This window comes from Scomber japonicus, chromosome 9 (assembly GCF_027409825.1).
Source record: "Scomber japonicus isolate fScoJap1 chromosome 9, fScoJap1.pri, whole genome shotgun sequence".
NCBI lineage: Eukaryota > Metazoa > Chordata > Actinopteri > Scombriformes > Scombridae > Scomber > Scomber japonicus.
In genome coordinates, this window is record NC_070586.1 from 36,067,344 (window position 1) to 36,092,362 (window position 25,019).

The 25,019-nt window shown below is 38.8% G+C and overlaps 1 protein-coding gene across 1 annotated transcript; it reads left to right on the forward strand.

Moving 5' to 3' along the window:
- Positions 1-4,653: 4,653 nt before the first annotated feature.
- On the forward strand, positions 4,654-23,965 carry man1b1b (mannosidase, alpha, class 1B, member 1b). Its single transcript, XM_053325764.1, has 15 exons — positions 4,654-4,920; positions 5,081-5,207; positions 5,768-5,890; positions 6,863-6,971; positions 7,111-7,229; positions 10,765-10,883; positions 11,176-11,270; positions 11,468-11,647; positions 11,950-12,098; positions 14,496-14,684; positions 18,004-18,194; positions 19,530-19,650; positions 20,110-20,304; positions 20,382-20,513; positions 23,231-23,965. The coding sequence occupies exons 3-15, from the start codon at positions 5,783-5,785 to the stop codon at positions 23,435-23,437; spliced, it is 1,914 nt and encodes a 637-aa protein (XP_053181739.1). The 5' UTR covers positions 4,654-4,920; positions 5,081-5,207; positions 5,768-5,782; the 3' UTR covers positions 23,438-23,965.
- The last annotated feature ends 1,054 nt before the right edge of the window (positions 23,966-25,019 follow it).

Sequence of the window (25,019 nt, forward strand, 5' to 3'; positions counted from 1 at the left end):
TACTACTTATACTTTTATACTTTTACTAATTACTTATATTTTATTACTTGACTTATTTTTTTATATTTATATATATATATATGTATATATATATATATACATATATGACTTAGATGAACAAATTTAGATTTTAATAAAGAGCTACGTTTGGGATTGTCACTATTATATGTTATACTTCATTATTATGATAATTTTTTGCTATATTAGAACCCTTTTGTCTGTTAACATAGCATCCCTGTGTTTACCTTTTCTCTTGCTTCCCTCTGTGTTTAGAACAATACTGGAAAAGATGGGCATGGAGGGGAAGGTCCAGCCCCACCAGGCGAAAAAGAAGTGGTGATTTTATGTTAATGTTATAAAATAAAAAATATTGTCAATTGTTACACGTCTATTCCATTTAGTATTTACAACTTAAGTACAATTTATAACAGGGTTAACAAACGGCATAAAGTGCTACTGTTCAGGAAGAACAAGGGATTAAATATTTTCTTTTATTATCAAGTGATGAAACATTTAACTATTTACAAAAATTACATCAAGAATAACTATTTACAGATTATTATTATTTTATTATTCTTTCTCTTGTGTGTTTTCCTTCTTTCTTCTTCTTTCTTTCTTTCTTTCTTGTGTGTTTTCCTTCTTTCTTCTCCTTTCCTTTATTCTTCTCCTTTCTTCTCTCTTATAATTTTGTCAGCTTTTTCACCGTCTTTTCGGTCGTGGCGTCTTTCTCGTCTTATGGGCGGGAACAGCTGGTGATGCAACCAGGAAATGCCTCGAAGGCTAGACCGTCTCATTTAACAACGGTTGATGCAGCCTTCGGAGGTTCCTCAGAAGGCTGCATCCTTCGAAGGCCGCAAAGGCCGCGTACTTCGAGGATGCAGCCTCGCAGTTGGGTCAGAATTGAGACACAGCCACCGAGTTGATAACCAGCTTCGTAGTACCGCTTATCCTAGACTGCGAATATCTGGATAAATCAATCCAGGTAACGGAGAGATATCCTGGATAGTAGTGATGTTACCTGTGACACCAACGATTCGAAGCGTGTATCAGAAAAATGAACCACCGAGCAGTGAACCATTGTATCGGAGCGTGATTCGTTTGATGATGATCACATGACCAATGACGTCCGAAGCTTCATTTGTCACGCACGCCCACATGACTGGTTCAAATCTTTAAAGCGCCCTGAAACCGGACGCGCACTTGTGGGTTGTGTAGGAGTTGGTGCGGTATATGCCTGTTGAATTCTCGCTAAAAATTCTTCACGGATAGTCAGGTGGCTTGCGCACTCGCTTCTCAAATGAGCGATTACGGTTCGAGTCCCACAATGGGTTTTCTTGGTGGATATCTACATTTACCCTCTCTCTCTCTTTTCACTTTTATTATTTATTATTTTCATTATATTATCACGACAATTATACTACCGGGATTACTGAAACTTATTAGCTACTAATTTGCTTTAATGCACAATGTCAAACTACACATTATTACCCCTGTTTTTTAGTAATGATATAATAATAATTAATTAATTAAAAATAATGATATTTGAAAGATATATATATATATATTCATGTATTCATATATATATATGTATATATATATATTTATTCATTTATTTATATATAATGTTCCACACTGTGGGACAAATAAAAGTCTTTATCTCATCTGATCATTTAACAATGTGCTTTATTATATTACAGACAATACTGTCCACAAGCACTCTTTATAAACACCATTCAAGCCCTCTGAACTACATCACAATGGCCCCAATGCAATATCGCTCTATCACCATTAGAGGTCCTCATGGAGTTTTGAAGCTTCGAACCATGAACCTTTTTTCAATACAATTGCATTGAAAGCGTCATTGGTTCGGAAAGCTTCATTTCGCCATCACTACTGGATAGGTTAATCCAGCTTCGTAGTACAGGCCTCAGGGGTAGCTTGTTATCCAGCAGTGTCAGCAGGCTTGACAACAAGTTAATAATTAGAATCAGGTGTGTTAGAGTGGGGAGATACCCAAGATATGCAGAGTAGTAGCTGTCCAGGAACAGGGTTGGAGACTACTGGTCCAGATCATTTGTCACTGAATCAGTTCTAAGAGTAGGAGCTGAGTTGATAGAAGGAGAAAGACGAAGAGTAGAGGCAGAGAGTCAGCAGAGTCTCAGTATGTAACACGACTGATCCCTGCTGTTTAACTCCAATAAATCCCTGACCTGCCGCAGCTGACCATCCTACCCAACCAGACCAACCACATCATGTATGTCATATTTACATAAGGACAGCTCTAAGTTTGGTCTGATCCCACACTGCTGGAGACTTTGCTAGAACCCCTGGCTCCAGACCTGATCTCTTCTTATTAACTGTGGTCTGTTTGTACTGAGTTCATTATAATAAGAGTTGTGCTTCTTCTGAGAGTCAAAAAATGAAAAAACTTTTTTTTAGCCTGAAGGAAATCACAGTCTTTTGATGCTTTTAAGATTCATCTTAAGACTCACATTTATTCTCTGGCTTTTAACTGTGTTTAATCTGTTTTTTATTTCTTATTTGATTGTGTCTGGTTTTAAAGTTGCGCTTAAACTTGGTTCTAGTTTAATCTTACTCTTCTTTCACAACCATCTGCTATGCTCATAAATGTCCTTATGCTTGTGCCTGTCTTTGTAAAGTTCTGGTGCAAAATCTGTTTGCTTTTTAAAGTGATATGTAAATAAAATAAACCTGAAAGATTTTCAACAGACTGGACTGATTGGTTCTTGTCAGGAGTTCATCTGCTGGTGTGTTTGTGTTTGGCTCTGAACACAGATGGAGGTTTCTATCTGTAAATAGTCATGAACTCTGCAAATGTTTAAGAAAAGAGTGTTTGTGAAGTGACTGATCAATAATTCGTTTCTGGTATGTAAATATTGATGCTGATAATTAAATGTAGTCAGCGCTGATGTGAGGTGGCATGTTCAGCTAGTTTTGTGGAAAGAATGAACTTTAAGGTTCTGACTTCTTTTTTGTTTTTGGGTAAATACTTAATCAAATAATAATACTTAATCAGAATAACACAGTGCCTCGCCCAACTGTCTAAATCTCTTTCACACACACAACCCATGACTTAACAAACCTGTGTTGTCCCAGTGTTTGACCATGTTCACAAGAGACTGTTGATCTGTTGGGTACATTTATTTGTATTCACTGGGCTGAAAAATCTGCTGAAGCTTTCTGCATGAAGCCATCAGCAGAGCAGTCAGCAGAGCCAGTCTATACACAGATGTCTTACCTTCTGCATGGCTAAGCATGTGTCTGACTACAAATAATATAAATGATAAATAATGCAACATAAATAATCTCAACTCATAAAAAGGATTGAAAATATATTATTATGTACTATGTGTACTATGAAGAGTTTTGGTTCTGTTTCCAACAGAGCAATGTTACATTTGCTACTGTATGGTGCTTCATCATAAATTATTAAATGCATTTGAATTGATGTTGTTGCAATGATTATGGCTGCAAACAGTTTCACCACTAAAAACAGCTCTCATTCAACATGATGAAACACAATCACTAAAAAAGTTCATGAGAATTTTCTTCTGTCTGAACTGAGCTCAACCAACATCAATGCTATACAGAGATTTACACAGTGTGGTGTCTATTTGAGAGCTGATATTATCTGAAAAATGATCTGCAACAAGGATATGATCTTTTACTGGCATGCTAGTGGTACAAGCTATTTTCCTTGCACCACCTTAATGTTCCAATTATTGTGCTAGCTAAATTAATTTACTGTACTAACAGTGCCTTAAAAGGTAAGTCTGGCAGTATTCTATATGTGTGTGTGTGTGTTTCACACAATGAAAAAACACTGTAGTTTAATTTTGAAATTAAACTACAGTGCTGCCAGAAATACACACTAGAGCACCAAATGTGGATTCATCCACTGCTGAAAATAGTCCCCAACAAATACATTACTTCCTCCTGTGAGAAATGTTTCTTAGAAAACTACAGCGACCAGCTGTTTTGGGAATTATACATTTTTTAAAATACAGTTTTGAAGATGTTTTAAAAATGTATGTATTCAGCAAGAACAAATGGGCTTGATGCTGAGAGCCACATACCAAGTAGGAATGCAGTCAAACCATATTGAAAGATATATTTTACTTCCATGCCTTATCCTAAAGGCTCAGGCTGGACCAATAAAAAAATCCTAAATATCATAAATGACCCCAATGGTAAATCAACAGGGAGGTATCTGTGCCATAAGAGCCCATTATGTCCCCGTCACTGTTACATAAAGCTGATCATTCTTAAGAGGTGTGCTAGTATTAATATGTCATGTTAGTACTGATGTTAGGAAAAGCTGTATTCAAGGCATACATAACAATGTTTACAATAAATAACACCTGCATCATGTAATTAATTCCATCCCTGCAATAAACACTACTTTTATGATTTTTTTTATGAAACACCACTGCAAATGTCATAATATTTTGTTTCTTGTATAATAATTGAACATAATGTTATAAAAAATGGCAGACAGCTTCTAAATGCTTAAAAGGGAACACAATAAATATCGGATTCGTTTCCTTCCAAACGTTTGAACTCCTTGACAAAGGCAACTGCTGGAATTTACGAGGTTTTCGGAGTCACTGAAAGCAGCATGTGGGCAGCATCTGTATTCCGTTTGTTGTTGCCAGTGAGCGGCATCACTATCAAAGCTACAAGTGGGCAACATAGGGACAATTTGTCTGTGATATATTCATATTAAAATTAGCGTAGCATCCGGTATACTGTAGGTGAAGCGGTTTTTTTAACATGAAGGGACCCCCGAGGCTTTTTTTTTATAAACGTGAGCTAACCACAGTTTAAACACGGACTGTTGTTGCTCTCCTGGCGGTGGATTAGGCTGCTTACACATTTTTACGCTGGATACTTTTAAAGGTAATGCCTGCTACATATTTCATTTTTTTCCTGGACTCCTTTTAAATATCAACAAAACAAGTGATTTTTAATCTGTTTGTTTATTTTTACAATAATTGTTTCTCTTTTTCTGGAAAAATGCACGACTTTTTTTTTAAACCCGTGTTATCGCTTCTTTTAGGCCTTAAGTCATGCCTCGGTCCACAGTTGTGCTGTGAATCCGCCAAAACGTTACTTCAAGTCAGTGACGCGGAGCCGAAGTAGGCGCTACAGCGGGGCTACACAGTATTGTACCCCTCGTATGAAAGGTACATTTAGAGTTACTATTTAGTTAACGTTGTATAAAACTAACTTGTATACACTGCTTCTAGTAAGGTTAAATGTTATATTAACTCTAAGCTATGTAATGTAGTAAATATAAACATTGATAGAATGACCCTGTTGATAACAGTTGGTGTTTGAGGATGAGATGACAGCTAGCTGTTGATGCTTGTGTTTTGGCTGAAATGAAGCACTAGTATTGTAGCTATATTTCTCAGGTCAGGTTAAGTTGTGTTGTGCAATAAGGTTACACAAACTTGTGTCGCTTGAACGTAAAGTAAAGCGCTTTTCTGCAAAGGCAAATAAATGGAATATGAATAAAGTGATTAAGAGCGGAAAAACTTTGCATTTTCTATCTGACACTATGGTGAGGTTTTTTTTTAATCATGTAACACACACACCCATGTTTACTAAGCCAGTCTCACAATGTGGTTGCATCTTGTCCCACTTCCTTGTTAGGAGCTGGTTTCAGATCACCACACCTCCTTTCTTAGCAGCTCTTCTATCACTTCTGACACTTCATTCTTCACTGTGTGTCTTCCTCCAGGGCTGGGTCGCAGACATGCACTCACCATCTCGTCAGGGCTATGTGTCTATAACCTTCACAGGACAAGAAGGAGGGGGCAGTTACAACAACAGTAAGCAGTGGAGGAGGCAGTCCTGCTGGAGAGTAAGTGGGTCACATCAGGACATTATTACTATAATGCTCTGGTTTAATATTCCTGCACAGACCTGAGAAAAACAATGCACTTGTGTCCCATTTTTGTTAGTGCTGGCTGACAGTTGTCATATGTGTGGAAAACAGAAAATCAACTATCTTTTGGTTCTGGACAATTTTACGGAATTGATTTCATGAAGCAAACTATCGATCAATGAATTCATCTCATGGCATGAAATAATAATGAAAACAATAATTAACTGTAATTCAAACAATATGTGAATTACAGCACAGCTTGTCAGTAAAGACAAATGTACTTGGCTATCAGTATCTAGTATCTTCAGATACACATGCTGTGGTCTACATAGTGAACACATTCAGGATGTTACAGTACTTACTGTATAGATAGATAGATAGATAGATAGATTGTAGGGCTGGGCGATTATGGCAAAAATCCAAATCACGATTAATTGAACTTTTAACCTGGATTACTATTAATGAAGGATTATCTCCTTCCTTGATGAACAATGATGTATTTTCACAGTTTCTTTAGTTTAGTATTTTCCACTGCTGCCCTCACACATGAGTATCTTTAGGGAGTGAAAATAAAGATGTTTGAAGGTGTGACGCTGTGGTTAATGTCTAGTTTACTTGATTAGAACTATGTAAAGATCATGGTTTGGGTTCAAATGATCACTGGAGACAAGTTGGTGGTGAACACCACCATTAATTGACATGAGCAAGATTAAGTCCATTAGAGTTTCTAAATGTCAGTTTCCATTATTTTTTGATTAATTGCCCAGCCCTAATAGATTAAAGACTAAAAAAAAACAATTCAAAGAACAATGTAAAACAAATAAAAAGGTAGTTTTCTTCAGCAGGTTCTTGTTTGGTCTATAATAAATCTCTACCTCAATGTCTGGACTGGATAAAAATAAACAGTATTTCTTCCTCTTTTTCTTTTTTCTTACTGTGTATTTGCAGAAATGGAAGCAGCTGTCCAGGTTGCAGCGCAGCGTCATCGTCTTCATCCTCGTCCTTCTTTTTATTTGTGGTATTTCCTCATATCCTACTGTTACTGATCACCTCAGAGGTAAGACTGTGTTTAAATGATAGTGTGTGTGTGTGTGTGTGGGGGGGGGGGGGGCTGCGGGGCTGCGGTATTAAAATGCACCCAGATGTAGGCTGTATTATACTGTACATACTAAAGCTGTATGCGCATGTGTGTGAAGGCCTTACAGGAGGAGAGCTGGAGAAAGACAGCAACAGTGTCCTGAGGCCCGTCATCCCTCATCTGCTTCCTGAGCCAGTCAAAGAAGTCCAACCACTGCTGCCAGAACAACCCTCCCAGGTTTCTAAACCTCTGCTTCTCTTTTTTATCACACATTCTCTAATGAGATTACAGTTCTTGAAATATTTGGAAAGTGTGGAAAAATGTTCTGTGCTAATGACATTTTTACATTCCTTAGCTTAGTGTTGATTTAAGATAAATTCAGCATCTGATCACTGAACATGTCAGGTATCAAAATGTGTTCAGGCTCAGTAGTTGAATTACAGTGGTTGTAATTGAATCTGTAGGGATGCAGCAGAATATTCACATTGTTGAACGTTGTCTGATACTCAACTGACATATTTACATTTTCTTGAGTTAACATCCACTGTTTTTTACATTCATTCATTTGGATGCGTTTGCTTTTTCTTAGATTATGATATTCAGAAAGAAGGAGAGAGCCTGTCAAATAATCTAAATTCTTATATTGACTTAACATTAAAAATGTTACCGACACCCTTCACTTAGGATCAGCTGATGTCTACATTACAGGAACAACAACCTGTCAGGCCTGTATAATTTTAGATTCAAATAATGTGAAAGTTGAAGCACATTACTTAAATTGCCATCACACCTGTCAGTCACTTTGTGCCAAACCACCACTATAAATGTAATGTTTCATAATAGAAAAGCACTGCTGAATGACTGCTTTCACTTACACAGTAACTGCAATGAGAGCTGTGTCAGTACAGTATCTTACAATATGGACACATATACAGAGCTGGTTCCTCCAAATTAAAAAAAAGCACATTATCCTACTTTGTTGTAGTGGAATCTATCCAGGTGTATAGTTTTGGTTTTATTTGAATGTGTGTGTGTGTGTGTGTGTGTGTGTGTGTGTGTGTGATTACTGCTATCACCCCGAAACAATGGAGGTGAATGGAATTATCTGTGTGCAGCTCACAAAAACAATATCCCTGTTACTCCAGACAATTCACACAACTTCCTGTCAGAATGGTTTTTCAGTAGAAAGTAGTTGCAACAAAATCCCATAACTTTAATTAAATGTTTTCTACTACTTAGAATTTTCAGCAGTAAATGTTGTGAGTTATTATTCAAGAGAAATGTCAGTTATAATATGTACATGCAGTGAAAAAGAGGGAAGATACACAGCAAGTAAACAATAATGTCTACAAATGTATCTGGGTGATGAGAGAAAAGGTCACTTTCATTAGTGACACTTAAGAACGGGAAGCTTAGTGTAATTATTCATGTTAATGTGTGAAGTATCCTCTATGTACTTCCTCTATACGCTTTCAGCAGCAGCACTACACTGCTGCTAAATGATGAATGCAGCTGCTGAAATTTGACATTTTACATTATTGTCACGACGAGTGCGAATCCACTCTGCCCTTTTCAAGCTGCTGAGTGGAGCTGATGGTGAGAGAATGGGAACACATGCAGCTGATAGTCTGAGACTCAGGAAGGAAAGCCAGTCATGTTACTCCTTTATACTGTAGAATGCTTTTTATTCTGCTTACTGGTATTAATTGATTTGAGGATTTAGCCTGATGACACAAATGATTATCTAATTAAAGTAGTCTACATTATGTGTGTTGAGGCGTTTTTATTCTTTGACATGTATTACAACTACAGCTATCTGAGCCTCTAGAGCTCTGCTGCTGTCAAAAACTCCAGTTAAACTAACACACACACACACACACACACACACACACACACACACACACACACACACACACTATCTATATGAAACAATTATAAGGTAGTTTTTATTATGGGTATACAATAATGCAAACAACAGCATAATATAGTAGTATATATATATGTACAGTCAAGCCCAAAATTATTCATACCCCTTTTGGACATGCCACTTTTTGTTCAAATGTAAATAAAAGCTGACTGAAATATTTTTTTTACCACAATGATGCCTTTTGTACATCGTCTTTTTATCTTCTTGGAGACGCCTGTGTCACTTCCGGTCAAAAAACAACTTGCTGGTTGAATAAAAGTAACTTTAAGTCACAATTTGCCAGGGGTATGAATAATTTCGGGCTTGACTGTATATATAACATTAACATCTTCTCACTTCCAATTCTGTTTGTTTTTATGTAAAGCACATTGAGCTGCCTCTGGGTATGAAATGTGCTGAATAAAAATAAAAGAAATGAAGCTGCCTTGCCTTTCCGGAGGCCTGTACTACGAAGCTGGATTAACCTATCCAGGATATCTCTCCGTTACCTGGATTGATTTACCCAGATATTCGCAGTCTAGGATAAGCGGTACTACGAAGCTGGTTATCAACCCGGTAAATCAACCCAGGGTTTTCCAATCTGGATCTCTGCGCGCTCACATAAAGGGGAGGTGTTTGCAGCGTCTGACCAATCACAAACATGGAGAAACCCTGCAGAGCAGACTACTTTACCATGGAGGAGCAGACAATTATTCTTCATAAATATGAAGAATTCAAACATCATCCAGGCCAAAAGCAACACTGTTGCAACACTGATGCAACACTGATGCAGCAGCAAAAGTCAGGAAGGAATGCTGGCAGAAAATTGCCGACTCTGTTAATGTGTAAATTCATGAGATCATACAATATTAATTTATCGGACAATATAAACGGACAGCACTCTGATCACACAATGCCACTTTATTACGGCACAGACGTTTGGGGCAGATCGCTTCCTCAGTGCCCTTCCTCTCATAAGAGACATTAAGTTAGTTTAATATTCAACATTCAAAATACAAACCTATTATGCGCTTCAACCATTTGAGTGAATGATTTCAAACCAACTGTATAACATACAGACTAATATCCCTCATGTGCCTCAAGGCTTATTTTACAAATATATATTTTCGTCAATTTTTTACAATTACAATAAATAAATACAGTTATTATGCTCCCTGACACTTTGATCTCAGGATGTCAAACCTACAGAATAATATCCCCCACGTGCCTCAATGATTATTTTTTAAATATATATTTTGGCCAATTAAAAAATTGCATCTATCACTAAAAACTCTTTCTCTCCTAAGCGCTCCTCTCGCGATCCGCGCACCAATGTTGACAGGATCTTTTAAGAATGGGCAGGTCATTTTCTAAGAGAACTGATTGGTCAGGAGGTGGTGCTTTTGTACTCATTGATCTGTCATCCAGAACATAACCTGCTCCGGAGCAGGTTAGCTGTTCAGCATAAGTTACCATGGTGATTTACCCCGGTAAGAAGTGAACCAGCTTTGTAGTACGGAAAACCCAGGGTTAACCCTGAAGTTATCTCGATAAGAGAAAATCCAGCTTCGTAGTACAGGCCTCTGTAGTTCAGATCCATCAGCTTTAACCCTCACATACTATTTTTACATGTGAGAGCTGTAAAAACATCATATACACATTTCTTTTACCTTGACTTTTCCTAATGTGACTCACAGTATACAAAAATATACACATTTTCATATATGCAAATGTACAATTTTGACCTGTTTATATAAAAAAAAAAAAAAAAAAAATCAGCATATCATTCAAACACACTATTCGTCAGAATATAAACAGTATGTGAGGGTTAAAAATGTGTCTTGTGCTTTTTCCCATTTTCCACAGAGGAAAGTGTCCAATAAGAGAGGACCTCCTGCCCTCCTGAACCGCCTACAGAAGAAAGGAAACACCTCAGAGCAGCACGACAAGGCGTCCAACGTCAAGAATGAGGAGGGAGTGATCAGGTGACACATTAGATACGATAGGATACAATACCATAGACTTTATTGTCTTATTGTCGTGGAAATTCATCTTGGACTCAAAGGCTGTGCACATAAATGTCTCCACGGTTACTGTAAAAAACACACAGATAAACAACAATAAATTGCACATAAAACATTGCACTCATCTCATAATAAAACACCGTGAGACCATTGCACAATCACTACAGCCTCAAGCAGTGTGATCTCAGCTGAAGTTTGTTCTCCTTAAAATAATGACAACATTCATCATTGTTAATCTTCTGCTCACTTTCAGTTGGCGGGGGTCTGTGATCGACACCCACCAAGCCACAGAAGGTGCCAAAGATGACTCACCTGCTAACCAAGAGGCCAATTCTACTCAAGAGTCAGGTGTGTGTTGATTCACTTGCTTCCCCAGACAATAGCAGCTTGTTTCTGAACCACTCTTCAGAGTCAGATGGGATGCTAAACAGGCTTCTTGTGTGTGTGTGTGTGTGTGTGTGTGTGTGTGTGTGTGTGTGTGTGTGTGTGTGTGTGTGTGTGTGTGTGTGTGTGTGTGTGTGTGTGTGTGTGTGTGTGTGTTGCAGTATCTAAATGGCTGGAGGTGGTGCGGGAGTCTTTCAGACATGCATGGAAGGGCTATAAAGACTTTGCCTGGGGCCACGATGAGCTCAGACCCATCTCCAAGTCCTACAGCGAGTGGTTCGGTCTGGGCTTGACGCTCATCGACGCCTTGGATACCATGTGGATCCTGGGACTGAAAGAAGGTACACTGAACTTTTCAAATCTGTATTACATCATCTCTGTTTGTAACAAGGCCAAAAGTCTCTCTCTGTGGCTGTGACACTGTGCTGAAAATAGTTCTTTTAAATATAAAGTACCCTCCTCCTGTAGGATTGGAAGGTCTGTACGTTGGCACTTTCAGATGAAGGCAGCTGTAATCAGTTTGGAAAAAACTGAAGTAAAGGTGTTAAAAAGTCCATAAAACCAACACCAGTTTCTCTCAACTTTCTAGAATTGTATCGTTTAGACACGTAAAGATTTTTTTTTGTCTTTTCTTGTCTGTCAGAGTTTGAAGAAGCGAAGTCATGGGTTGCCACGGAGCTCACCTTCAACAAGAACGTAGACGTCAACCTGTTTGAAAGCACCATCCGTATCCTGGGAGGCCTGCTGAGTACATATCACCTGACAGGAGACACTCTGTTCCTGGATAAAGCTGTGAGTAAATAGATAGTAAATATTGAGTGATGTAAACTAATATTAAATGACTAAATTACATGCATATTATCCTCAAGTTCACCTAAGAGTACTTACTATCTATCACTGCAAATGTTGTTTCTCTTTTGATAGTCACAAAACAATAGTGCAATGTACAATTTAGTTTTTGCTTGATTATGTTGATATTGTATACGTGCATGTCTCTCCCTCCACTCTCTCTCTCTCTATATAAAGGTCTCACCCACCATTGCCTACTTATGAATGAGTTGGTCTGCATTAACAGACAGAAGGGAGCAGCACTGTATGTTGTTAATCTATAAAGCTTTATAGGAAAATCTGCCTAGTTATCTTCAAATATAGCACCTATAAAGTCAGGTCTCAGGTTATTTTAACATTATGTGTATTATTGTACACACTTCAGAAGAATCTTAAGCTGGATTCTCTTATTTCATTCAAACTTTTTAGACAGTTGTGCTGAGGTGTTGGAAATCATGCTTTCACATGTTTTTCTCCTAATGTGTAAATGTATGTCTGTGAATCATGTATGTGTCTGTGTGTATAAACTTGTTTGTATATGTGTACACAGGTCTCTCTTGAAAAAGAGATTCATATCTCAATGAGACTACCTGTTTAGATAAAAAATGTAAATACACCAAAGAAAGCTGATAGCCGCTCCTTCACTGTCTACTAGTATGCAGGAAGTATTGAGCAGACTGTAGATGTTACTCAGGCTGCCAAAAAGAAGCCAGTGGTCGGCGTTCAGATCAAAACTGTGAGCCGGTGTCATTGTAAGGTTGACACTGTTTCACAGGAGTTGTTACTTTAACTACAGTGAAGAACAATTCATTTAAACTTTAACACAGAAATAAACATCCTCTCAATCATCATGTTAGTTTCCTAAGAGGAAAAACAACACTAATTGGAACATTTTTAAGATAGGGTTGCATTCAGAATCATTAGTGTATCACTGAGAAACACCTGCAGTATTTCCACTACTTCTACTTTCCTCTCATAGACCCTGTTGCCTCCTCCAGCTCACACTGGATACAGATGTTGAAGTGATATGTTCACTGGTCTTTTATTCCTTCCACAACCATGGCAACAACTCTGAAAACACACAGTGATAAATGTGTTGTGATTTGAAGGCATTAGAGCATATTTGCCTACATATTTGCCCGTGGAGCATGTAAAACATAGAATCTCAAACATCATCTCATTTGTTTATGGAAATTTAACAATGTTTAGAGAAACACAAACATAGTAAAGTCATTATCATATCAGACAAAGTGACTGATCATTTCTACATTTAATAAATAACAGGGGACTCACGCATCCTGGAAAACCTGGAAAATGATTGACCAATTTTCCAGTCATGGAAAACACATAAAATGAGAGAAAAAGTCAATTGTCCTGGAAAAGCTTGGAACACAAATGGTTTAGAAGGTTTGCTCATGCAATCTGTTCTCACACTGTCTTCAATGAGCAGCATTAAGGCACAGTGCTTCTCTGCTTCTAGCCAGCGCAGCGGACCATGTGATGCTCTACACCAGAGGGGTCAAACTAATTTTCATTCAAGGGCAACATATAGACCAATCTGATCTCATGTGGGCTGGATCATTAAAGAGATGGAGGGAAAGAAGGAAGAAAGGAAGGAAATAAGAAGGGAAGGATGGAAAGACAGGTAAAAGAAAGGAGGGAAGAAAGGTAGGAAAGACAGATGGGAGGAAGGACAGATGGAAGGAAGGAAGGAAGGAAGAAAGAGAGGAAGACAGATGGAGGGAATGGAGGAAGCTCAGATGGAAGGAAAGAAGGAAGGAAGAAAGGGAGGAAGGACAGATGGAAGCAAGAAAGGGAGGAAGGACAGAAGGATGAAAGGGAGGAAGGACATATGGAAGGAAGAAAGGAAGGAACAAAGAAAGGATAAAAGAAAGGGAGGAAGGACAGATGGAAGGAAGGGAGGAAGGACAGATGGAAGGAAGGGAGGAAGGACAGATGGATGGAAGAAAGGAAGGACAGATGGAAGGAAGGGAGGAAGGACAGATGGATGGAAGAAAGGAAGGAAGGAACAAAGAAAGGATAAAAGAAAGGTAGGAAGGACAGCTGGAAGGAAGGAAAAGAACACAGGAAGGAAAGTGGGCTGGATTGCACCCCTCGGCGGGCCGGTTCTGGCCCATGGGCCGTATGTTTGACACCCCTGCTCTACACGCTTAGAAATGTGTCATAATTTATTATAAATGGGGGGTGTATTAGTGCTTGGTGTGATAACTTGTCTGTCATACTATAGCAGCTGAAAAAATGTCCTGGAAAAATCCTGGAATTGGAACCCTGAATAGGAACAAGCATCCATGAACAGTTAGTGTTTGATCATCTTCTCCGTCCTGCACTCCTCCTCTGCAGAAAGACATCGGATCCAGGCTGATGCCGGCCTTCAACACCCCGTCCAAGATCCCTTACTCCGATGTGAACATTGGCAAAGGCACGGCTCACCCCCCCCGCTGGACCTCTGATAGCACTGTGGCCGAGGTCACCAGCATCCAGCTGGAGTTCAGAGAACTCAGCCGCCTCACCAAGGACCCTCAGTATGAGGTAACCCACCAACACACTGCTAATGCAAAGAGCTGAAATATCATCATACATTCACTTCTACATAGAAACCTTAAAGCCACTGACAGTTACTGCTTTAAAGTCCGTTTAAAGTAAGAATAAATATGTGTTCTGAGTAGGGTTGCAAAATTCTGGGAATTTTCAAACTTGGAAACTTTCCATGGGAATTAACGGGAATTAATGGGAATTAACGGGAATTAACGGGAATAAACCGGGAATTTACTAAACTGAAGGTATGTTCTTATTAGGGAACTTAAATATAGTTGTGTAAAATAATATTTTAGCATAATCCTGACTAAAACAACCAGATGTCATGCAGTACAGTTGAATATCTATGCTATCACATGCTCACATAGCACACTGTTTACGGCAGGGCTACTGAGACCACGCCCCCTACATGCACTGTGCATTCCTCCATCACATGCACAGATGATTTCTACAATCCTAGACCACATTTTTGAGCCCAGAGCACACAACTTGAAGCCAGACTTTTGAGCCTGTGGTTTTGATGACATCATATGGTAATATATTTAGGGATATTTTTATGTGTAAGTGCTATATTTAGCCTTATGGTGGAAAAAATAAAACTGGTCAAAACCAAATAAACCACAATTTATGCAGTAAAAATCACTTTAACAGACAGGAGTGGAACTTTGATGTTACTAGTTATATCATTTGCACCTAAGTAAATAACAATAACAAATAGTTTGAAAAACATCTTGTATATTTTGGATTTTATGAGTTGTATCTCCACCAGGATACATTAGACACATCCCTGTCGGGGATGTGTAGCTTCACAGACACATTGTTGTATTTTTTCAGAGTTGTGTGTGAAACCATTAAGAATAATAACATTTAGTTGTTTTTTTAACATTAAATTATAAATAATTGTATAATTGAATATAACTTCAACAGCTCAGGGACATCAAGCGACATTGTGCACCTTTTTTTATCGTCAATTTAAAATAATGTTCTGTTTTTTAATGAAGGGGTGGACTTTTTTTTATCCAATTAATCAATCAAATGATGATACCTTTCCACTAAATTACCCTCAGTTGCCATAAATTCCCATTTAATTCCCATAAATTCCCATAATTCCCATGGAAAGTTTCCAATTTGGAATATTTCCAAAATTCCCCAGTTTAACTTCCCATGGAAATTTACCGGAAACTTTCCGGAAATTTACCGGAAATTTTCCACCCCTTTGCAACCCTAGTTCTGAGTTTGACATACCGCAGAAAAGTGTGTTGTTAACCACCCTGCCAAATTTGAATGATTAAAAAAATCGCCAAATATATAAAATTAGGCTTCAAAGTTGTGTACAAATTAGCCTCTTTCTCTGCTCCCAAACGCTGTGGGAGTGCCCGCCAAGTTCGCTGAAACCCCGCCCCCTACCAAGTGTCACCTGTCAATCAAAGTTACCACCTCTATCAGAAACATGGATGCTATGTCTGAGAGCTTTCTGTTGCTAACTCAGCTGCTAGCTCGGCGGCTAGCTCGGCTGCTAGCTTGGCGGCTAACTCAGCTAACTGTAGACTGTAGTAGTAGTTGTGTGAGCTGAATGTATTTATACCTCTACAGCAGCAGGGGTGGGTTTATGCTAATAACGGAGCAGTGATTTTCAGACCCGCCCACTAAATCCTGAACACAGAAATCTTGAAACACAGTTTGTGAAGTCTAGCTCCACAATTCAAATCTAAATGGTTGAAATGCTTTTTACACCTTTTTTAGAAATACATTTATGACCTATTTAATGTGTTTAGAAGAAAATGTTTGAATTCACTTTACACAGTCTTTAAACATCAGGTGCTGTTTAAAACTTGTTTTAACTTCCTGAAGCCTTTTATTTATATGGAATGAGTTACGTGAATGGTTTCAGTCTTACAGTAAGCTCAAAACCCAACTGATGCTGATTAAACAAACTAATCACTGACCCAAAATGTAGAGCTGAGCCCAACACACTGACAATCTGACTAAAGTCTAACTTTATTCTTCCTCTGCTGCTTGCTCCTCTAGTGTAAGAACCTATTAGCTAAATAGTCTCCTCTTCCTGGTTCCTCCATTAAACCCCACAGTGCCACAAGCATGACTTCTAAATCTCTCCAGTAGACCAGAGGTGTTAGACTCTTTAGATTTGATCTTGTATGAATTGATACTTTGTGGCTTTCATTGCCCTACAGCTGCCATGTTCACCTCTCCCACTGGACTGTGGCTAACTGTCAACAAGGCAAGTCAGCTTTATTTATACAGCGCATTTCATACACAGTGGCAACTCATTGTGCTTTACATTAAAAAAAACAATATATGAGAGGATGATTAAACAGTAATAATTGGAAACATTAAAACATACAGTTAGAAAAACAAGAAATCCCAATTATAATAAAAAGACAAAAGTTTCTAATGTGCTTCCTGCAGCTCTCAGACCAACCAGGATTCACCTCAAAGCACCCCAGCAGCTTGGTCACAGAGAGTCAGAACTCAGTTGCCTTCAATCTTTGAACTGATTACAGCAGCACTCAGTCAGGTTTACTCTTTAATCTGATGTATTAATATTAAAAAATCAGTCCGGTTGTTGAAAGAGTTCAGTGATAATCATAATAGGACTCCATATCCTAATATGTAATATGTCAGTAACATGTATGATATAGTCAGTAGTTTTAGTGAAGTGGTATTTGATAAATGAGGATATTTTATAGATGTTGCTGTTTTTCTCGTCTTGGTTCATCTACTAGTAAATACACACAGGATTTCATGCTGCATCCCACTACCATCAATACAGGCATATTGACTAACACAGATACTATTTGAGTAACAAGGTCACGATCCTTCACTGGCTTCCCACTGACAAACACTAATAATTGTTTAGTTGCAGTGTGTAAGCAAGCTGGAGGCATTTATTTATCGGTCAGAGCCAACCATTCTACTGACTCAGATTGATCTGTTTTCCCACAAGCGTTCCCAGGATTGGATAGAACGGCAAGCTGGCACAAATATATTTAGGTTTAGATGAGTTAAATAAGTGTTAATACTCAAGGGAGTGGATTCTAAGAGGAAATCTCCAAAAAACACACTTGCTAGGACGTGAATGGAAGATAATACAAAATAGATTTGATCCGTTTTGTATCACTTAGTAAATAAATGTGGACTGTACCACATTTAAAATCTAACCGCAGGGTTCCTGTGTCTGTCTACATCGCTTTAATTTTCTCGACACTTTTACTCTCAATCTATTTAGGATGAGGAATTAACTCTGAGCTTCTTAAAATAGAAACGTCATGTGACTTCGCTCTGTGCTTTCCAGGCTGCCGTGGCTGAGGTGATGAAACAAGTCCACAAGCTGGATGGAAAGCTGGACGGCCTCGTGCCCATGTTCATCAACACCAACAGCGGCCAGTTCACCCATCAGGGCATCTACACACTGGGAGCCAGAGCAGACAGTTACTATGAATACCTGCTCAAACAGTGGGTCCAGGGGGGCAAGAAGGAGGACCAGTGAGTCTCACTACACATGATCAGTATTTAAGTTCAAGTAGCGATGAGATAATCTGCTGAGTCAGGGTTGTGTACCAGTCTGTGTTCCCTGACAGATGTGACACAGCGTGATAAACTCCTCTCACAGTGTGCGTATGTCTCTGTGTGTGTGTTACCTGCCGTGCTCTACAGTCTCTACATCCATATTAAACAGAAGTCATTTACATTTACGAAGACATTAGAGAGGTTCAGTGTGACACAGACAGTACTGCTGTTTCCTTTCAATGCTATTTCTATTTCTTACTTACACAGATTTAAACTGTCTGATTTCACTAGAATAGAAACAATTGATAGATTGATTAATCGATTGACAAAAAATGAATCAGCAGCAATGATTCATAGTGGAAAATGTTAATAGTCACTATCAGCTAGAACCAATCCGTTTTTAGCATTTTGGCTTTAAAAAATGTGACCTGGATGTTGACCAGCTGTTATTCAGTCCATATGTAGAATAATAGATGATTCATCTGTAGCTATTTTTGATAATCAATCAAATCACAATGAGAGTCATCTCAAGGCACTCTACATATAGAGCAGGTCTAAACCGTTCTCTTTAATTTATTCAAAGAGACCCAACATTCCTACATGAGCAGCACTTGGTGACAGCAGCAAGGAAACGCTCTCTTTTAACGAGAGGAAACCTCAGGCAGAACCGGACTGTAAGTGGGCCGGTTGGGGTTTAGAGAGAGAGAGAGAGAGAGAGAGAGGATGGGAGAGAGACAGGATAAATTAAAGACGATAGGGAGAAAGGGAGAGAGGAGAGTGAGGCACAGTGACAAACAATTAAACAACTTACATAACAATAATAACAGCAGCAGTTCTTCTTTCTAACTTATTGAAATGTGAGGAGTGACACAGTGCTCCAACTATGACGTCCCCAGTTGGAGTCAGTCAGATTTCTGAAGCATCTCTCTGCCTCATTATCACTATCAAATCCAATAAAAGCATAAAATACCACCTAAAATAATAGAGAAGATTGTCTGCTTCTCAATGAATATCTTGGTTGGACAGAACAGATATTTGAAGATATAACTTTGGGCTTTAGGAAATTGTTTTAATGGGCTGAAAGTAGTTGATTATGTGCAGCACTAATTTAAATATGTGAAAATGCAGCAAACATGTTTCACTGTTTGATGTTTCATTGCCTGAATGATCCATCATTTAATTAAAGAATAGGTTAATCAATCATATAAAAATGATCTGCTGCTTTTTGTCTTCAGCAAGTCCAATGGACGTGTTCTTTTAAAATAGTAGTTCCTGAGGTGGAAACCACTGTTTTGTGTGTTTGTGTTGTAGGTTCATGGAGGACTATCTGCAGGCAGTAGAGGGAGTGAAGAAGAACCTGTTGCAGAAGTCTTCACCTAATGGTCTCACCTTTGTTGGAGAAGTCTCACATGGACAGTTCAGCCCTAAAATGGTCAGTAACCCTCAAAGTATCCACAATGTTGAAAAAGTATGAAAAGAAAATCAATGTTTTCCTGCATTCAGAAATGTCACGTAGCAATGAAATGTTGTTTTATGTGGTGAAACTTTGGTTTAAGTGATGACTGCTTGTGACATTCTAAGAAACTAACTTTATAAACTAATGATTAGCTGATTGATAAGCTGATAATGAGACAGAACAAGTAACAACATAAAGAAAAGGAATAAAAACAAAGAACAAATTAAAAGACAAACATTTAGATCAGTGCACACAAGAGAAAATAAGAATGATAACAATTTAAATAAAATAAAAAGACGAAAGAAAAGTAAAATAAAAGATGAAGTTTAGTAAAAGCTGGACTAAAGATAGATTAAAAAAAGAGATTAAGAGACAGAAACAGAAACAGACCAAATCAATAAAAGCCAGTATGTTGTCTGTTAACTGTCTCTGCAGGACCACCTAGTGTGTTTTCTGCCAGGCACTCTGGCTTTAGGCGCTCACAACGGCCTGCCTGCTGATCACATGGATCTAGCCAAACAGCTGATGGAGACCTGTTACCAGATGTACATGCACATGGAGACAGGCCTGAGCCCGGAGATCGTCCACTTCAACATGCACCAGGGCAGCACCCGAGACGTGGAAGTGAAGGTGGGCAGAAACACAGCAGAAACGAGAAGTCTACATGTAGGAAGATAAAGATTAACCGCTTATATTCATCGTTGCAGCTCGCAGACAGACACAACCTCCTGAGACCAGAGACCGTGGAGAGTTTATTCTACCTGTACAGGTTCACCAAGGACCATAAGTACAGAGTCTGGGGCTGGGAGATTCTCAAGAGCTTTAACAAATACACTAAGGTAAGTCACATGAGTCAACTGGCATCTCTCCCTCCTGTCCAGACAGAATGTAACACATATAATCTACTAAAGTCAGTGACCACAGATACAGTACGTCTGACATCATCTTCTGGATCACACTGATAGACCCTGAAGATGATGTACTCGCTCAGTAAAATGTGGTACCATCTCTCATCTACACTAACTTTATATGAAAGGACTAAAAATATCCCTAATTGTCAGTCTGGAAAAATGGGGTTACTCTTCGAAGAAATAAAAATAGAAATATTTTAGAGGAAGGAATGAAAATTGAAATTTAATAGCTGCTGAAAGTGATGAATCATTGCAGACTGACTGATTGCTACTAGAAGACACTGTACCTGTGATAAAGTCTGAAGTCATCTACTTAAGAGACCTGTGTAGACCTTCTTCACGTCATTTCTGAAGTTTCTTTCTCTCTTTGGCTTGACTCTAACTGTAACAGTGGTGTCATCAGTGTGTTTCAGTAGGGCAGGCAGGCTGGATTCAGGTATCAGTTTAAGGCCTGTGCACAACTCTGCTCCACAAAACAAGTCAAAAGGCCAGTCATGAAATTACAGTATCATATTTAACTCACTGGTGATATCGTCAAGAACTGCTAGTGTCGAAGTATTCTAAAATGTTCTCTAGCCAAATTCACTAGTAGAGGACACTTTTCTTTCTACTTCATTTCCACACTTGCACCAAATATAAATATATTTGACTGGTTGTGGACGTCTGATAGAGACAAATTTTATGTTGGAAAAGCAGGAATATTTGTCCTCCCGGCCTTCCAAAGGGCTCGGTTGAAGAAAACCCAGATTGTGACTTGAATCTAATCGGTCTTAATTACATATTAACCTCTTAATACACGCCCCTATTTTTTATGTTGTTAGCCTAAACGACATGCCCAAGTTGTGGGCAGCACAGATCCCACATAGTTTGAGACTCAGAGATGTGTCTGGTATCATTGGAAAGGAAACACTCTCAGGATTCTTGTAAAAGCGTCTGTGTGATTCTGTGACCTACTGACAAAGAGTGGCAAAGGTTACAATGATGGGGTTGTTTACTCGCCCATAGGTTTGCCTATACAATGACATGTGTACAGACATTCAGGGACCACTCAGCGGGATATAGACACAATGAGGCCAGAGCCACAGGTCTTGGCTTCATGCAGTCCAAATTTGGAGTCAAAAGACCAAAAGATGAATTATTATTATGATGAGTTATTTTTCAACAGGTATGTCCATGCGTTTTCCTTAGGTCCTTTTTGGAGACTCCAAATGGACACTTGGTTACCAAAGCTGTATAACCACAATCAAACACCTATAACTTCACAACCCCTTTGCCTACAATCAAAATCTTAGTCTCTAATGAAAACTGACACCATATTATTATTATTATTATTATTATTATTATTATTATTATTATTATTATTATATATTATATTATTATATATAACCATATTTTTTTTTGTTTGGCCATGTCTATCTATCTATTTATCCATCCATCTATCCATCTATCCATCTATCTATCTGACTGACTGACTGACTGACTGACTAACTAACTAACTGTCTATCTATCTATCTATCTATCTATCTATCTATCTATCTATCTGTTTATTTTGCTATAAGTCATATGTCAAGTCGAAGAAGAACCAACCGTGTACCAAAATGCCGAGTGCGTAATGATATATGATTCAACTCTTTTACGCACCGGGCGCACGCCGGTTACGCTTGGAGTTTGTTTATGGACAGCCAAACTTGATAGCTTAGTGTCATGTCATACACCGTTGGAAACCTTAGACCATTGGCTAAAAGATTATCAACTTCATTTCACCGAATATTTCCATAGGCTGGAACAGCTGTCAATCAAAGCCATGTCGTCATTGTCGTCGGCCACATGTCCTCATTGGCTTGTACTGCCTAATCCTAAACACCGATTGGCTTGTGTGTGGTGTCGTCAGAAGCAGAAGAGGCTCACGGTCGTAAACATCTAGTCACGTGTACTCTGAGATGGACGTGCAGGTCAGGAAATGACGTAAACGGACCGTATATGGTTTGTTATTTGTGTTATTACGTTACGCGTTGGACTAAATACATGGACATATTGAGGAAAGTACTTAGGTTTTATGGAAACGGATCTCATATTTCACAAGAATGGATATTTGGCGAGCTGTACAGAAAGTCCTGAGTCATAAGATGATCGTTGTGGATAAAGGGAAGACTTTGAAGGTATGTAGGCATTATACCTTTTCTCACTTAGCTCTGAGGGGCTAGCCGAGCTAATCGCTAATACTATTACGGCTGTGAGCAACCATATAATTCGTGAGTGGTCTTGAATGAATCAGGAGAATCTAAGCTTTCCAACAATGTATGGCATGAATATATATGTTTAAGGGTTGGTGTTTAAAACATTCAGAAGAACTTGTGGCTACCTCCTAACATCCGTCCCGTCCCGTAGACGGAACAGCGTGCGTTAAGAGGTTAAAGGGTTCAATGTGTAAGATTGAGGAGGTTCTATTGGCAGAAATGGAATTTAATATTCATAAGTGTGCTTTATTTCCACACATGAACAAAATGTGTCTCGAACGCCCCACCAGCTCTATATGTTTATTCATATCTACAGTGCTAGTGAATACAAAATGTTGTAAAATATAGCGCGTGGACTTAGTGAATGTAGATAGCATGTATTATATATCTGTGTGTGTTGACCCTCAGGTTACCTCTGGCGGCTACACCTCCATCAATAACGTGCGTGACCTGGACTACCCAAGCCCCCGAGACAAGATGGAGAGCTTCTTCCTAGGAGAGACCCTAAAATATCTGTACCTGCTCTTCTCCAACGACCCCGACCTCATCAGTCTAGACCAGTACGTCTTCAACACTGAAGCTCATCCGCTGCCCATATGGCCTTCCACTGCGTGACACACACACACACAAACACACAGACATGCACACACCTGGAGGAATTCAAATTTTTTTAAAAACTTCACCTCTTAACACCATCAACAGCTCAGGGTTTGTCTTAGACCTAGAGAATTCCTTCTTCTTCTGTCTCAGTGACTGAATGTTGTTGAAACAACAAAACCCTGAACAAAGACCACAACTGGAAAAGCCCTCTTTTTATACTGATGATGGAATCAATAGTTTGATTTGTGCTAAAAGCCATGAAAAAATTACAAGAGGCTGGTTCCATTAGTGGCAACGCCTGGTTTATTTATTTGACTGGTTATGGACATCTGATAGAGACAGAGTTAATGCTGGAGAAAAAGGAATGTTTGTCCTCCCGACCATCCAAAGGGTCAGTTTTGATGAAAACCCTGATTGTGACTTGAATCAAGTGGTCTTAATTACATGATAAAGGACCAGTGTGTAAGATTTAGCAGAATCTATTGGCAGCAATAGAATATAATTTTCATAGGGAACCTCACTAGCCCCGACCTCAAGATCCTTTTTATTAGCATCATTGGCACACTGTCCAACTTGAGAGCAAAATGCATTGTTATTAGCTGGTATTGCTTTCAATGGCTAACAATAGCTAACCTGGCTAGAACTAGTTTTGTGACTTCCTGAACTGGAACACTTCAAACTTGGATGTGAAATCATTCCCAGCTCCGACTACCAACTTCCGAGGTAAATGGGACACATCATTTCATGTTTTTCAAGAGTTTCACGGCTACTGAAGGTTGAGGGGTATTCAGTTGGTTGCAATCTACACTCTCACCACTAGATGGCACTAAATCTTACACACTGCACCATTAATGAATGAGGAGGAGTGTCCACTTCAGCTGATGTTTCCAGTTTAAAGCTGCAGATAGCAGATATCTTTTGTTGTGTTTTCACTTCCTTAAAAAAAAAAAAAGAGAGACCATTTTCATGTGAGAAAAAAAGACTTTGTCCCTCCAGCACTGTGTCCTTAACAGGGTGGAGACAAAAGCAGCGCTTCACCCTGTCGCTGTGAACTCAGTGCTTGAAGTGACAGCAGGCTGGTCGCTTTCCTAGTGAAACAACAGTCACCAGCCATCTGACCTGAACTCACAACCTGACCGCTCTGCTAAAGTGTGTGTGTGTGTGCGCGTGTGTGCGTGTGCGTGTGAGACATGAGGGGAAAAAAGCAAAATCCTTATCACACACTCTGAGCACTCTGGTTAGAACTATCCTCAAGATGCTCTACAGGAATTTAAAAGCCGAAGTTCTCTGCTGGGGTACGACTGAGCCCTCAGTTCATGTATCTTCTGTCCCGTGCTGCATTCAAGTCATATGGGAAACAGTAAATGTGACATTAAACTAGGACTCATTTTAAGGTCAAGTTGAACACATTGCCTGCAGTAAGGTTGTTGGATGACACTAATTTCTTTGAAAATTAGACATTTTCAGTTTTTATTAACATTGCCATTACTGAGCTCGTACTAAGTGATGGTGTACTGAGGTGCATTATATGGAATGTTTTTTCTTGTATTTTTCTCCACTCATGTATGTTAATGGAGTGGATAATATTAGGAACACC